The sequence below is a fragment of the Heteronotia binoei genome, chromosome 21 (genome assembly GCF_032191835.1).
Source record: "Heteronotia binoei isolate CCM8104 ecotype False Entrance Well chromosome 21, APGP_CSIRO_Hbin_v1, whole genome shotgun sequence".
Lineage (NCBI taxonomy): Eukaryota > Metazoa > Chordata > Lepidosauria > Squamata > Gekkonidae > Heteronotia > Heteronotia binoei.
The window spans coordinates 81,842,871-81,858,398 of NC_083243.1; the positions used below are offsets into that span (position 1 = coordinate 81,842,871).

General features: G+C 40.7%; 1 protein-coding gene across 2 annotated transcripts in view; it reads right to left on the reverse strand.

The window, feature by feature from the left end:
- Positions 1 to 523: 523 nt before the first annotated feature.
- LOC132590042 (cytosolic phospholipase A2 epsilon-like) overlaps positions 524 to 15,528 on the reverse strand; it is a 139,498-nt gene continuing 124,493 nt past the window's right edge. For both annotated transcript variants that reach the window (XM_060262879.1, XM_060262878.1), the window contains exons 17-20: positions 13,489 to 13,680; positions 10,310 to 10,476; positions 4,783 to 4,969; positions 524 to 908 (exon numbers count right to left, since the gene is read on the reverse strand). In XM_060262879.1, the coding sequence (XP_060118862.1) occupies positions 706 to 908; positions 4,783 to 4,969; positions 10,310 to 10,476; positions 13,489 to 13,680 (749 nt within the window). In that variant the 3' untranslated portion in view covers positions 524 to 705. The remainder of the gene's footprint in view (positions 909 to 4,782; positions 4,970 to 10,309; positions 10,477 to 13,488; positions 13,681 to 15,528) is intronic.

A 15,528-nucleotide genomic window follows, 5' to 3' on the forward strand; every position in this document is an offset into this window, starting at 1 on the left:
AAATTGGAAAATGTTCCAGAACTGGCAGAAATGTTGTCTATTTGCCCCATACATTTGACAGGGGAAGAGTTGCCTGACCTTTTATCAGTATTCCCGGTAACATATGCACAGAATGAGAATAGGCAACAGGTTGTTAACTGTACTGTGTTGCCCCACTCTGTTTTGAGTAAAGTTCAAAAGGCTATCAGAGATATGGGCATAGGGGGAACTGATGTGCAAGGTCTTTTAGAAGGACTCTCTAATGGATACACTGTGATTCCTCAAGATTGGAAAAATATGATGAGGATGATCTTAACTCCTGGACAGTATGTAGTATGTTTCCTATTATGTACTCTACTATGCTGTCAGCTTGGGTGCAAAAAGAGCATATTTAAATAAAGGAAGCTTGCATAAGGGGCAAGTACTTATTCACTCCCAATACACGTGTTGAGTGTTCATTTCCTACAATATATCCAGTATACAGTTTCAAATTTGAAAACTATGTTAAGAATCCCAGATTTTTTTGGCAGGAAAACCTAATTGTGTACCTGTATTTATACATCCAACTGGAGTTAGCTTCTCACCAGGACTCTTTCATCCCAGTTCATGCAAGCAAGGAAGGTAAAGGAGTGAGGTGCATCTACAAGGCCCACAACAAACACCTTCAAGCTGAATGATGGTTTGATGCAATGTCTGAATGCAGCCTAATACAATTGGCATGACATTTTATTTCTTTTGTTTTCGCTCCACTGCTTTTCGCAACGCTCCATAGATCATAGTCTTATTATTCTGGATGTTGTAGCTTGTCAGTTCCACCAGCTGATCAAACTCCTCCTTTGTATATGTGAAGTTTTGTAATCCATATGGGGAATGTAGACTAATTACATCAACTTCACCTTCTTTCATTTCCCAGGGGCTGCGTTTCACACCTGCAAAGCATTAAATATCATTGTAGTGTTGAGAATAGTCCAAGGCTCAGTTAAAGCCACACAGTCTGTTTTCACTGTGCTTCTATCCCTCATAGACTTTGCTGATGTAAGAACAGTCAAAAAATTATTGTGTATAGCCATTGGCCATTACAAAACAAAACAGAACCCGAACAACAAAGTTTTCAATTAACACCTTAAAAGTACCCCAGAAAGGCTAACCTCAAGAAGTTACAGCGTTTGATATTACACTTGCTCTTATCTTCTTAGCTGAAGGGCAAACAATGAGACTCTATAGGACACATGAGCAGATGTAAGAACATGTTCCTCTTACATTGCTATTGTAAAAGCTAGCCAGTATAAATTTTTGCTCATGAGATCTGGGCTGTGCAGAGGTTACAGAAAAAATAGAACCATGTGGCCACCCTTCCAAATGGGAAGTCCTTTGTGTGAAAGAGCTCTCTACATAGGTATGGGGATTTTACACACACCCAGCACCCAAATTTCATGGGTTTAAAATTATAAAACCATGCAGAGGGAACATTCACACACCTACAGCGCAATCCAAAACAAACGGATTTGTTAAATTTGTAATCAGAAACCCAGAGCAGCGGGCAATCTCTAATTCTGGCAATGGCTAAAATGAGATTTCTTAGTTTCTGGAATGAAACCACCACAGGCACCTTTAAACCATTCTTGTGCCCAACACCCACGTCACCACTAGGGCTATCACTTGATTTAAAAAGATGACTAATAATTTGAGTTTCAGTTAAATTAAGTTTCCTTTCTTGCATTCAAATAAAAATAATCATCCTGAAGGAAAAAATACATCTGATTTTTTTTTGGGGGGGGGGCGGTGCAAGCATCTGTCACAGCACTATTAATTTATAAGTGCTGTTCCTTCCCCTGTGAAAGATGAAAGGGAATGCTTCTCTCAAGATGATATTCACCTTTTTTCATAAATACTTCCAATAAAAATACATTTTGTTTTTAAAAATCTGCCCAAGAACAGAAGCACCTTTTTGGTTGAATAATCTGTTTGTTTGAACCAAGCTTCACAGCCCTAGTCTGTATCTGAGTTGCTTGATCACCCACTGTTTTAGCTTGGAAACTGTCCATTAGTTGTGAGCAATAGAGTTTGTGTTGAGGGGGAAAGTAATGCAGGTTTCAAACAGTTTGAACATATTCAATTGTGCTGAAAAGGCAATAGCGCATGTGTGATTTCATACTGCTTTTCTGCAATTCCCTTTTGCCACCACTACTACTTTTCCTACTGCTTTCTCGGACCTGCAGTTTGCCACTCTATAAAAGTAACAACAAAACCCACATTTTCAAAGTGACCTACAGATGTGAGGTGTCCCTAATTCATGCATGTGTGTTTTCACATCTTCATGATAATTATAATTTTTCACACAGATTCTCATATCTTCATTATTAAAAGTTCCACTAACAAAGAAAGTGCTTGGGCACTGCATGGCTACTATTCTTGGCCATCGTACCTGCATGACTAATTTTAAATATATATATATATATATATATATATATATATATATATATATATATATATATATATATATATATGAAAGGCAAGTGAACTGTTACATCAGAAATGTTTCATACTGCAAACTGTTGTACTGCTTCACAGGAGTTATTGCTGTTTTTTCAGAAGAAGGTCCGTCATGCCTAGGCAACTATGTGACTCTTGTCCAACCTCCTGACAAATAACTGCTGTGGCTTGTGTGGCATTACATACTTGTGTGGCCCTGTAGCATATGAAAGAACAATGCTTTCATGTAACATTCACTATGAATTTCGAACAAAAAACATTGAGGCAATCTATTGGGGAACATTGACTAGCACCGTGTAACAGAACAGTGTGGTCATGCTACATTCAAATGTTTCATTCCTGGTTTGTATACAAAATCATGAGAAGGGGTATGCTGGATCATCAGTCCAAGGATCTCTCTAGCACAGCATCCTGTTTCCACAATGGTGAGGCAGATGTCTCTGGGAAGCCTACAATACAATCTGAAGAACAATTCACACTTTGACTCATTCCACACTAGCAGTTGCTTCACCCCCAGGCTTCTGCCTTTCCTGGCTCAACCAATCAATTCCCCACCAGTTGCAGTGCGGCTGCATTTTGACCTGTATCTCCCTCCAATTACCATGTCTTCCTGATCTCTTAAAAAAAAAAACAAGATCAGGAAGATGCAGGGGAAATTAGAGAGAGCTGTGGGTCAAAATGCAGCTGTGCAGCAACTGGTGGGAAATTGATCAGCTGAGCCAGGGAAACAGAAGCCTGAGGGCAGAGTGACTGCTACTGTGGGATCAGTCTCTGTTAGACCAATAAACATCAGAAATCACTCAATACTTACTTATAAGGTTCTGAGAATTTTTTTAGGAAAAAACACTATTTTTCCTTTTGATTTTTCTGCAGTGTTTCCTGACTTCATTACTATTAATGGCTTGTGGTTTCATAAACAAATAAATATTCGGAATGGAGTGTTATAACTGCTGTGATTTAAAAACCATTTAAAGCTGGCCCCAGCAACAAAGTGGATTGACATTATTATTGTGAGCAGATGCTGCAATCATGATTAGTTGGTGAGAAGTTGGTATAACACAGAAAAATAGGAGGGGCACAAGGAAATAAAAGGCATGTTTATAGAAGATTTAGGCTTACACACACTAAATAATGCACTTTTAATCCACTTCCAATGCATTTTCCAACTGGATTTTACTGTGTGAGCTGGCAAAATCCAGTCAGAAAGTGCATTGAAAATGGATTGAAAGTGCATTGTTTAGAGTGTGTGATCACAGCCTTAGCTATGCAGCACTGTGGTAATAACAGAGCATGTACTATGTCACTGAAACTCTATGACTTGGCTCCTAAGAATGATCTCCACAGCTGAGGAAGACTTTCATCCCTCTGAAGCCCCCCCCCCACCTCAATAGCTTCTGAATTTCAGAGGTAAGCAGCAGGAAGCAGAGATTGGCAAAAATCAATTTACACCTCTTATGGAAATCCTCCAGGTAATCCAAGTCCTCCAGATAATCCAAGTTTAATATTAGAAGGAACATCTTTTAAATAGTTTTGGAATAAGGAAGGTGATATACATCATCAATATGATCAAGATGTATGAGGGCCCAGGAAGCATTAATCCATTATGCTTCCTAATTCCATGCCTCCCAGTGTCTGAAGTGGAATATCATCATAGGTGAGAGATGTCCCTGGATTAAATAATTTGTACCTCCTAAACCTCACCACTCTGAAGGATGTGGATGCTGTACTGCAAACTTTACAGAGAAAAGCTAAAACAGGAAAAATGAGTCACTTCTTGTACTCCTCACAACTCCAGCACACCAGATACTACTTTCTATACAATTTCAGCTTTCAAGAGCCACCAGGTCATTTGTATGACAGCTGAAATACAAAACTGCCTAAAGCTTGCCATACAGTTCCCCCCTACTTCTGCAAGTAATAAACAAAATTGCCACAACAGGAACATCATTTTCTCAGGACGAATATCTAATCCTTCTATGACTTACTGACAATGTATCTCCTCCTTCAGAATACTGACAACCCAAAAAGAAGACACGACAGAAGATATTTGAGGAAGACATTTTAGTGCATGACATGGCCCATAATTTATATTCCAATTTATAACCACTCTGGTAATTCTATGACTGAAAAAATGAGGGTACAAAAAGAGATTGACATGAACTTCAAAAATGAAAGCTAGCAAAGCAGAAGAAATGGGAAATGATTTACAGTGCCATCCTAAGCAGAGTTATACTCTTCTAAGGCTATTGGACAGCTATTGTGCTTGACATGTAACCAGATATAATAATAATTAATAGTTTGGCAATTTACCTGGTGCTTTATATTTTCTGAAGGAGTCATTTATCAGAGGGAAAAAAACCACAATTGGGGCTCTTGAGTCTTCAGCATCTTCAAAGATGTAGCACTCCTTTAGATCCTTGTCTTTAACATTACTTAAATCTATTTTGGGGAATGGAATCCTTTGATTTGCAAAATATTGAGCGGTTCTTAGTAAAGACTGGATTATTACATGTGGGGAAAGAACAAAATAAGAGGTAAGACTACATGTATTGCCTTTAATCTTACAAAATACAATTTTATTCACAACATTTAGAAATGTTTTTACATAGAGGAGGAATCTTCATTTTAAAAGATTTTTAAGTCTTTGTTCTTCCCAATTCATAATAATGAGTAATTTGCAATGGGAACAGAAGCCCTATGTTTGGATATACAGGAGGCATTTTCATGGCATTATGAGACGCCTTCATACAAGGATGCTGCATCTGCTATGGGGCTGGATTGTGGTTTACATAAACTATCTCAATAATCTTCAGAACAATTCAGTCAAGTAGGCCGGTATTATCTTCATACTGCAGGTGGGGAGCCAAGGTTAAGGGGTGTGATGCCCTTTTTCATTCACACAGAGTTCCTACCACCCTCATTTACATTACTGTTGTTGTTGTTACTATTTCAATTTAATGAATTGCCCCATCCCAACTAGTGTCAGGCTCTGTAAGATTTACAACAGTGAATAAAATAGTCATATAAAAACCGATCAAATCAATTAACTAAGATAAAATTATAAACCTTAATGCTGCATTGGGAGGAGGAACCCCATAGAGGTGGAGGAGGGAAGTGCCAGCTCAGCAACCATTGCTGTCCTAATCAAAAGCCTGGTGGAACATCTCTGCCTTACAGGCCCTCTGGAACTGTGGAAGATCTTGCCTGTCTCTGATGTTCTCTGGCAGAGAGTTCCACCAGGTCAGGACCAGGACTGAAAAAGTCCTGGCCCTTGTTGAGGACAGCCAGACCTCTATGAGGACAGGGACCACTAACAAGTTACAACCAGTAGAGTGTATTGCTCTTCCAGAGACATAGCAGAGGAGGTGGTCCTATAGATACTTTGGTCCCAGACCACTCAAGGCCTTAAAGGTCATAACCAAACCCTTGAATCTGACTCAGTACTCAACTGGAAGCCAGTGTAGCTGGCACAGCACAGGTTGAATGTGTGCCATCCATGGTGTTCCTATCAGGATTCACACCACCATGTTCTGGACCTGTTGGAGCTTACAGGTCAGACCCAAGGATAGGCCAGTGTAGAGTGAGTTACAGTAGTCTAATCTGAAGGTGACCGTTGCATGGATTACTATGGTTAGTAACCTCTCTCTCTATCAGGTTCAGAGTACAAATAGGTCAGGACTAGGGATGGGCACAAACCAGAAAAATGGAGATTCTTTGGGGTTTGGGGTTTTCATGAACCACAAACCTCCAAAAAAACCCCTCCTCCACTGGAAAAACCATTTCATGTTTCATCCAGTTCAGAGTTCGGCTCTGTTGGGAGTGAGCTCCAATGGCATTTAAATGCCTTGCGAGCCTCCAGGTTGGGCTATCCCAATTGAGCCTTTATAAGCCTTCAGAGCTTGCTCTGAGAACTAAGTCGAGTTGAACTGCCCAATTTGACTGAACTCCCAGATGAGCTCTGAAGGCTTTTATAGGTCTTATATGCCCTTTTAAGGGCAGGCTCCACCCAGAGGTAGGCTCTGAAGGCCTATAAAAGCTTCCAGGTCAGGCCAACTCAACTGAACTGAGATCAGGCAACTTGGCTGAGCTTCAAAAGTGAACTCTCAGAGCTCAGTTGGGCTGGCCTGACATGGAGGTGGCTCCAAAGGCCTCTGAATGCCTTCGGAGCTCACTTCCAGTTGGGTGGCCTGACCTGGAAGTAAGCTCCAAAGACATTTAATGGTGCTACTGGATAAGACTTTAGCTCTTCATTTCAGACCAAGATGGCTACTGTCCTAACATTAAGATCCATTTGTCTCTGAGGGTGGCCCATTCTAAATCTGCCACTGTTACAGGATGGTCAGTCTAGCACTTGATGGGCCATTAACCCAATTTGACTTTGACAAATTTCTTAAATCAGAACACCAGAATGCCACTTGGTGTAAAAAGGAAAATCTATTACAGTAATACTCAGTGGCTTGGGAGCCACTTGTGACTTTTTGACATCACACATGGCTCTTTTTGAACACCATTCCCCAACATGGCACCTGCTCCATGTTTTGGAAAGTGCACAAGGATATTGTCTGGTGGGATTTGCATGTGGCTTCCACTTAGCACTACTCTATCTCTTGCAACACTAGAGTCCAGCTTCAATTGCACTTTTAACATAAGGAAGCATTTATTTTTTAACATCCAGCCTAATAAAGTGTTCTGGTGAACCTGAAAGCTTGCTTTTTGTTTTGTGTCACAAGTCTTACTTGCAAGCCCTTCCCCTCACTCCAGATACACAAGGGCTGGGCTTGGTTCAACAGTGGAAGGGAGGAACCATCCAATATATACAGAACTACTCTGGCAATTAAAAGGTTTATCGCTATATATTTAATATTAATATCTTACTGTATGTGTGTGTTTGGTGAGATAGCATTCAGGGCATACAGTAGTCATGTGGCTCTTTTGGTTGATGGTAGCCATAGCTGAGAGCCAGAGTGGTGAAGTGGTTAAGAGTGGTGGACTCTAATCTGGAGAACCAGGTTTGATTCCCCACTCCTTCACATGAAGCATGCTAAGTGACCTTGGACCAGTCATAGTTCTCTCAGAACTCTCTCAGCCCCACCTACCTCACAAGGTGCCTGTTGTGGGGAAAGGAAGGCAAGGCAATTGTAAACTGCTTTGAGATTCTTTAGGGTAGAGGAAAGTGGGATATAAAAAACAACTCTTTTTCTTTTAAATATGGCTCTTCGTGAACTGTGGAGTGAGTATCACTGGTCTAGCACATACCCTTTGTCATTGGTTAGGCCAAGTATAACCTGGAGTAATGGTTGCCATAGACACCGTTTAGTCCTGAGCCTGACAATTCAAAGTAGACTCAGTATGAATGCTGAAATCCCTCAGGACTACAAATATCAGGATCTTAAGCACCACGCCCAAGACCACCTCAGCCAGATGAGCCAAGGAATTCAAAGTAGGTGGATGATAAACCAGTAAGATCACTAACCTGTCCCTAACCCACATATAATCAAAGCTAAATACTCTCTGCATCAGGAAGCAAGAAGAATTACTGTCAAAGTATGATATAGATACATGCACCCTCCCACTCAATGTTGTGTTGGGAATGACTGAACACCCAGCCACAGTTACCTGAGATAGAATCATTTAGCTATGTTTTGGTTATATACACCAGCTCAATATTCCCTTCCACAATAAATTGAGGCAGATCTTATTATTCAGAGTGTAACAACATCAAGTGTTTTATCAAGGAAATCCCCACACACATACACCGTGATGGGATGTTGCACAGACAAGAATCAAATCCTGGCATGACTCACCCTATCATTATTGATACTCCACCCCAGCTCCCACACTTAGTTGCCATAAAAGATAACCATTCCTAAGCAATAGTAAAGCATTGTAAATATCCCCAGACACATATATACCCACCATGAAAATAAAAACTACAAAACCCTTCAAAACTTTCAGACAGATTACATGCTTCGTCTCTCAGATTGTAACCTGCCAATGCCAGAAGACACATGCTAGAGTTGTTTCCAGCTGCCTCTATGCAGCAGTCATAACAGAAGAACATATGGTTATTTTAACTGGCTCTTAGTACTTCTTTTTTTTACAGTTTATAACAATAGGAAGTGACAAGTGGGGAATGTGCAAGGAGTTGGTGTTGCTTCATTTTGCCCTTTATTCACTTACATACACTATTGCCCCAGTCTCTCCTTCTGGTAGCCCCCATACCCTCTCACTTTTTCTTGCTTTCTTCTCTCCTTCCTACTCACCAATTACAGAAACCAAGGTTTGAAGGCTGGCAATATTTTTGTGCTTTTCTAGCAACCCCATCATGGCCACTGAAAAGGCATTCCTTTTGTAAAGGTAAAGACACTGGGTTTGGTCAGACAGACAGGTTGCTGCAACAGCATTTTGTCTTTAAATCAGCGTCTTCAGTTTGGGACAGTTTATGCCCATCAGACAGAGCCCCATAAGCCAGCATCATTGTGCCATGAGCCTGTAGTTGGTCATCCACATCACTAACATGCCACAACCATGGGCCTGTGACTAGGTTGCTTTCCCCCCAAAATTCCTGCTGTGTCTGTGCAGAAGCAGACAAGTGCACATGCACTCCTGGCCACATTCTATGGAGGTGCTGAAATGCATGTTAGACTGGGGTGGGGGGGAAAAGAATGCACCGGAAATTGAATTGAATGATCACACTACTCATACATTTCCATAGTGTGCCCAGCCAATTAGATGCCCAGAAATCAGCCATAGAGCACTTTGTTGAGGTAGCCACAGGAATTTGCCATTGGCTATTTAATCCACATGGGAGTCGTTTTAGCACGAGGTAAGGATGAGTGGAGGACAGAAGCCAGATGTGCCCAGTTGATCATGTCTATTTAACCCTGAGGAGAGGGGTGGCTATGTTGGGCCAGACTGCTTGTGTGATCGCACCCACTGTTTCTATTATCTAGATGAGTTAACCCCAGATGTATTTTTTTTCTTTTCAGTTTGTCTGCATACCTGGGTCTTTTCTCAGGTTTGTAGAAAGATCTGTGTTCTGTGTTTATGATACCAGTCTCCAGATTAAATTATCTACAGATGGGACCATAGTGATAATTACATTGATAAGAAGGGGGCTTGTGGGGGGATTTCATATTTCCCTAGCCCACTATTTCTTCTTTCCCTTCCCTAAAAGCCCCCTTTTCTTCCTTCCTACATACTTCTTTTCCCCTTTTCCTGCTTCCAGTCTCTAGCCAATCTCCTTTTATCTGCATTCCCTGTCTTCAGATTTCCCTGTTTGGCTGAACCCAATTGTACAATAAGGAACCTGCAAGCATTTATGGCCGGCACCTCACTTTCTCCTGTATCCACCTTCCCACACTATAACCTCTTTTCTTCCTCTTGGCAACTCCCACATCCCCACTTTTCCCTGTTTTCTTCTCTCCTTCCCACCCACCCACCATCCTACCTTTTATCTGCCCCTCATCTTCTGTTATATTTATTTATTTACATCACTTATACCCCACTTTTGTCCACAGAGGGAACCCAAACTGCTTACATCATTCTTTTATCCTCTCTTTTATCTTCACAACAACCCTGTAAGGTAAATTATGCTGAAAATGTTTGACTTGCCCAAGGTTACTCAGCACCATGGCAAAATGGGGATTCAAATATGGATCTCCCAGATCCTAGCCTGAAATACCACACTGGATTTCATGGGCTGCTATTGAACAATAGTGAGCAACTTGGCCTGTGTGATTCATGGAACTTGCATGGTAAGACGTCACTCAGTAGTTTCTGCCAGTAGCCACATTGAAAATTAGATATATTCATGTTTAAAAATGTATAATCTCACTTCTGTCTGAGCTCCCGAAGAATAATTTAGATGCACAATTATGTCCACTTTTCTCTCCGGCCTCATGAGTGTAGGGTAGCTGGTGTCAATATAGGCTGCAGTATCTGCAAGGGACAGGTATTCTGGTGCTATTGTCAGTTTGTTGGGAAGAGCATCTAGTACAGTATCTGAAAAGAAAACATTCTAGTTAGAAAATACCTGTTTTAAGAAAATATCTGCTGCTTTTTTTGAGATTATACAAACATTAACCTCAGGCTGTAACAAAGTTCAGGTTTCCAAAAAGCCATGCCAGATGCTGCCTTCTGTAGTTGTAGTAGCTATAACAAAATATTGTACATTAGTTCATTTTACCTGGATAAATTATTGGGACTGTGGTCTGTGTGCTACTCTGCATAGTTTGTGTGGGTTGGATACTTGTGCAATTTTGCATCCTTTAATGTGTAATTTTGCATCCTTTAATGTATCATGTTAACACTTATGCTTTGCTTCAGTTCTGTATTTAGACTTGGTTGATTCTACTACCCAAATCCTATTTCATTGTCTACTGAATATCCCATATTATTGATTGTACTAGTTCACGCTGCATAGCTTGCCTTGAGTTCAAGTGAAAAAAGTGGACTACAAATAATGCAAGCAAGTAAATAAATAACATCTAGAGCGAATAGTAGTTACATACTGTGCAGCTGCAGACTAATGAATGATAATAGTAGGGAAATGAGGCTTCTGGATTATCCATTCCAAAACTACCTTTGGGCAGTGATAGAGGCAAGGAAAAGGTTAGGACCATGTGACAGCATAATGGACAGTTGGGGAGCATCCAGTGTTGATGTTGTTTAAAGCATACTTTGCCCATTCTTGACCACTCTCCATGTTTTGGAGTGCAGTATCTGCAGCCCACAGCATGTCACTGTTCTTGCTGCTCAGCAAATCACAACAATGGCTGAACAGTGCACTCCACCTCTGTATGAATTGCTAGCAGCATCTGTAAATCATTGGAAAGAAGTTGACACATATTTGTTCAGATTCACTTAGAACTCTCAGTTGTTTAGGTTCTTGTTTGAACATAAGAGAAGCCATGTTGGATCAGGCCAACGGCCCATCCAGTCCAACACTCTGTGTCACACAGTGGCAAAAAAAAATTATATACACACACACACTGTGGCTAATAGCCACTGATGGACCTGTGCTCCATATTTTTATCTAAACCCCTCTTGAAGGTAGCTATACTTGTGGCCGCCACCACCTCCTGTGGCAGTGAATTCCACATGTTAATCACCCTTTGGGTGAAGAAATACTTATAAGAACATAAGTTTGCCTCATTCTCATCAAAGTTGTGCTGGAAACATAGGAGTTTATCCAAACCAACTCCTACCCACTGCAGTGGTTTACACTGTTATTTGTTTAGATTACAAATAATGCACTGTACCTGCATTCTTTCTCTCCAATTTATATTGAGAATTGTGGTGAATATATTCTGCATACCAGTGAGAAAACCCAGGTAGTGTTGTGGGGTTGGTTTCTCCTGATTGGTTAGTTTCACACTGGGTATGTCTTTTGAAATAGGATATTCTTCCAGCTGAATTTACTGTGGGGTTATTATTAGTGTCCCCGCTCCTTAAGTAGTTAAACGCTAATCTGGGATGCCTGGAGGGGGAAAAAATAACTGGTAGGCAGGCAATTCATGAGGGGGGAGGGGGAGTTGTTAATGCTTTGCAGCTTGAGTCCCCCCCCCCCTTTATCTAGGAATGAGATGATAAAAGGGAAAACAAGATGTTGAGATGGACCAGACTTTTAAAAAAACCCAAAAACAGGTTGCTGCTGCCCCAAAGTAGGTTCCACAGCATTATCCTCACGTTTGAAATGTTTGTGGTCAGAGTCAATTTAAAAGGAAACTTTTTATTCCCAAATACAAAATTGCCCCAAAAGGGGAATCGAACTAAAAACCTTGCAGTCAATAGAACTGAGTTAACTGGCTATTCTTGCAAACAAGTCAGACAAAGGCAATTACTTTCCTAATCTCCTTTTCTAAATGACATGCCTAGTTCAAAACTGACCAATAAGGAGATACTAACTAGCCTGCCAGGAGAGTGGGGAGGAAGTCTGAGGAAATATGTCTGCTTTTAAAGGCTTGGAAGTGAACTAAAAGAAGGAGAGGGAAATGCTCCTCTAAATAAAACCACTCTTGGAAATGATGGACAAACAGCAATGTGACCGCAGAATTCTTGAAGAAAAATGTGGAAGGAAAACTAATCCGACTGGAAAGTGAGGTGAATGTGGGAGTGTATCTGGAAACAGATTTTTGAAGTGATGGAAATGCATGGAGAAATGAACAATAAAAAGAAATGCGGAAACAGCCAGGAAAACATGACACTCACTTAGTCTCTAAAGATATACTACTAGGGCCAAGCTGAGAAGAAAGAGGAATTTCATAGAAATCTTTGTGAGAATCAAATTCAAAGGCTGATATGATGGGAAATATCTACAGAAGTATTATTGTTGGAATCATTTCACATTGTCTAGGATAGTCATGCAACCATTATAGGAAGCATTACCTTCACTCTAAATGGTCTTAATTTGCCATTATTTACATTAGACATAAGGCTGATTGTATTGTCATAATATCATCATATCAGGTATATGATCACTGACTGACCTGGGATCATTTGAGAAGGAATAAAGTGGGAAGGGCAGAGCAGCAATGAAAAGGTAGGGTTGTTTGGGGAAAGTGACTACTAGAGAATCACTAGTTTTTAAGTGAAAGAGATAGGGATACATTTTGGCTCAGCTCCCATACTACTATTAATTCTCAAACCTGCAAATCAGCAAGATAACCACACTTTGTCAGAGTACCAACTGAAAAAGAATATAAAACTTAAAGCTGAAAACAACTCCTGGAAGGAAAATGCAAGAACAATGTATGCTTTCACACAGCAATTGTTTGCAGGTGGGTGCTGCTATTCTTACACAGTTGCAAAGTGTGTTATTTAGTGTGTGGGTGCTTTCAAACATGCTAAATAATGCAGTTTCAATCCACTTCAGTGACTGTTTTCTGGTGGATTTTGCCACTTCACCCAGAAAAATCCAGTTGCAAAGTGAATTGGAAGTGCACTATTTAGTGTGTGTGAAAGCACCCTGTGTGAATGCACCCAAATTATCCACAAAGTCTTAGAACCACTTACCTTTCCATATCGCAAAGTTGTTGTTATCAAGGTACCCATTATTTAGCTGGAACCCATGTATGAAATTGTAGACTTCTGATGTTGTTAAGGTTTCTGTTAGAATATCCCGAAGGAACTTAGAAAATTTACAGGCAGGGGTAACCAGGTAAGTATCCAACTGATGTGGTGCTAGTGGTTGAGGAGGCCTTTCTTCTGCAGATCAGAAAAAAATTATAAGGTCAGTTAATTGAAGCAGCTAATTCAGGAGTATCAGTGATTTAAAGTTGTTTTTGGTTTTTAATCTTTGTTATGACTCATGCGCATGAAAAATCTTATTAAGGCCAGACAAATGCATGACTGCTCCAAAAAACCAGTCACACTTCACCTCTTTTGCTCTCTCCTTTAATGTCTAGCAATAAAAATACATTATGTAACATAATCACATTGTGAATCATCCCTCCTCTGGTCAACCTCAGTGGTTTAATCAACTCAGAATTTTGCTTTTAAGGCTGCACATGCAACCAGTGAGGTGTGGCAGAACTCTGTAGCCTTTGCTGAGAGGCAGCCCAGGAAAGATCAGCAGTCACCCCATAGGAAGGTACACAAGGAAGCAACTGAAGTAGGTGGCAGTTCTACAAGTACTATTTAAGTGCAGAGTTGCCAACTGGTCTGAATGTGTAGCACAAGCACAGCACACACTGACATTAGCTGACTCTGAAGAGTGTTCTTAGTTGTCATCCAGTAGATATTTATCAGCACAGTGCTGATGATGAGATTAAGGTTAGTGCAAAGATTACAGTATCAGTTTAGGATTTCGAAGACTCAGGTTCAAATCCCCACTCTGCCACAGAAGCTTGCTAGGTAACCTTGGGCTATTCACTCACTCTCAGCTTAACTGATCTCACAGGGGAGAAAGGCGGGGTATAAATGAAGTAAACAAATAAATATATCAAGTTACTGTGTGACTTGGCAGCTACCATGTATTTCCCAAGAGTTAGGGGTCCCTGTATCTCAGCTGTGGCCAAATACTGCCTCCCATTCAACACCTTGCTGGTCATGATTTGGCTGATAACTTAACTTGGCTGATCTGACCAAGTGGATCCATGCTATAGTCACCTAAAGTTGCACTCTTTGTAGGTATGTCCTTAAAGCCATCTCAGAAACTCAGATGATACAGATTGCTACAGCCTAGTTTCTACTGGCTGCCAGGTAGAACTTGCATGTTACACCTATTTTAGTAATATTTTGTATTAAGCAGTTTGCTGTCCATGTTGTCTACTACTGCATTATTCATTGGATGCCTTATGCTGCAGGAGTGAATTGCCTTTATTCTATAACCTGCCTTGAATCTCAGTTATAAACAGGGCTTTTTTTGTAGAAAAAGCACGGCTGGAACTCATTTGCATTTTAGGCCACACCCTCTGATGCCAAGCCAACCAGAACTGCATTCCTGTACATTCCTGCTCAAAAAAAGCCCTGGTTATAAAAGCAGGCTATCAAAAATAAATAAATTATACCAGGTTTAAAGGCAAATCAGTTTGTAAACAATTTGTTTGTCTCTGTTCTGGCTGGAGTGGGTCAGAAGGACCATATCAATTCAGTAACATTCCATCTACATTATTTTGTTTCTTGGCCCAGTTCAAGGCCAGCATAACTTTTAAAAAAGGTAAAGGTAGTCCCCTGTGCAAGTACCAGTTGTTTCCAACTCTGGGGTGACATCACATCATGATGTTTTCACGGCAGACTTTTTATGGAGTGGTTTGCCATTGCCTTCGCCAGTCATCTACACTTTCCCCCCAGCAAGCTGGGTACTCATTTTACCAACCTTGGAAGGATGAAAGGCTGAGTCAACCTTCAGCTGGCTATCTGAACCCAGCTTCGGCCGGGATCGAACTCAGATTGTGAGCAGAAAGTTTGGGCAGAGGTACTTACCACTCTGCACCACAGGGCTGCATAACTTAAGAATCATCTACTCCTGTGCTCACTTCAGCAGCACATATACTAAAATTAGGAGAACCAGTTTGGTGTAGCAGCTAAGAGCAGTAGACACTAATCTGGAGA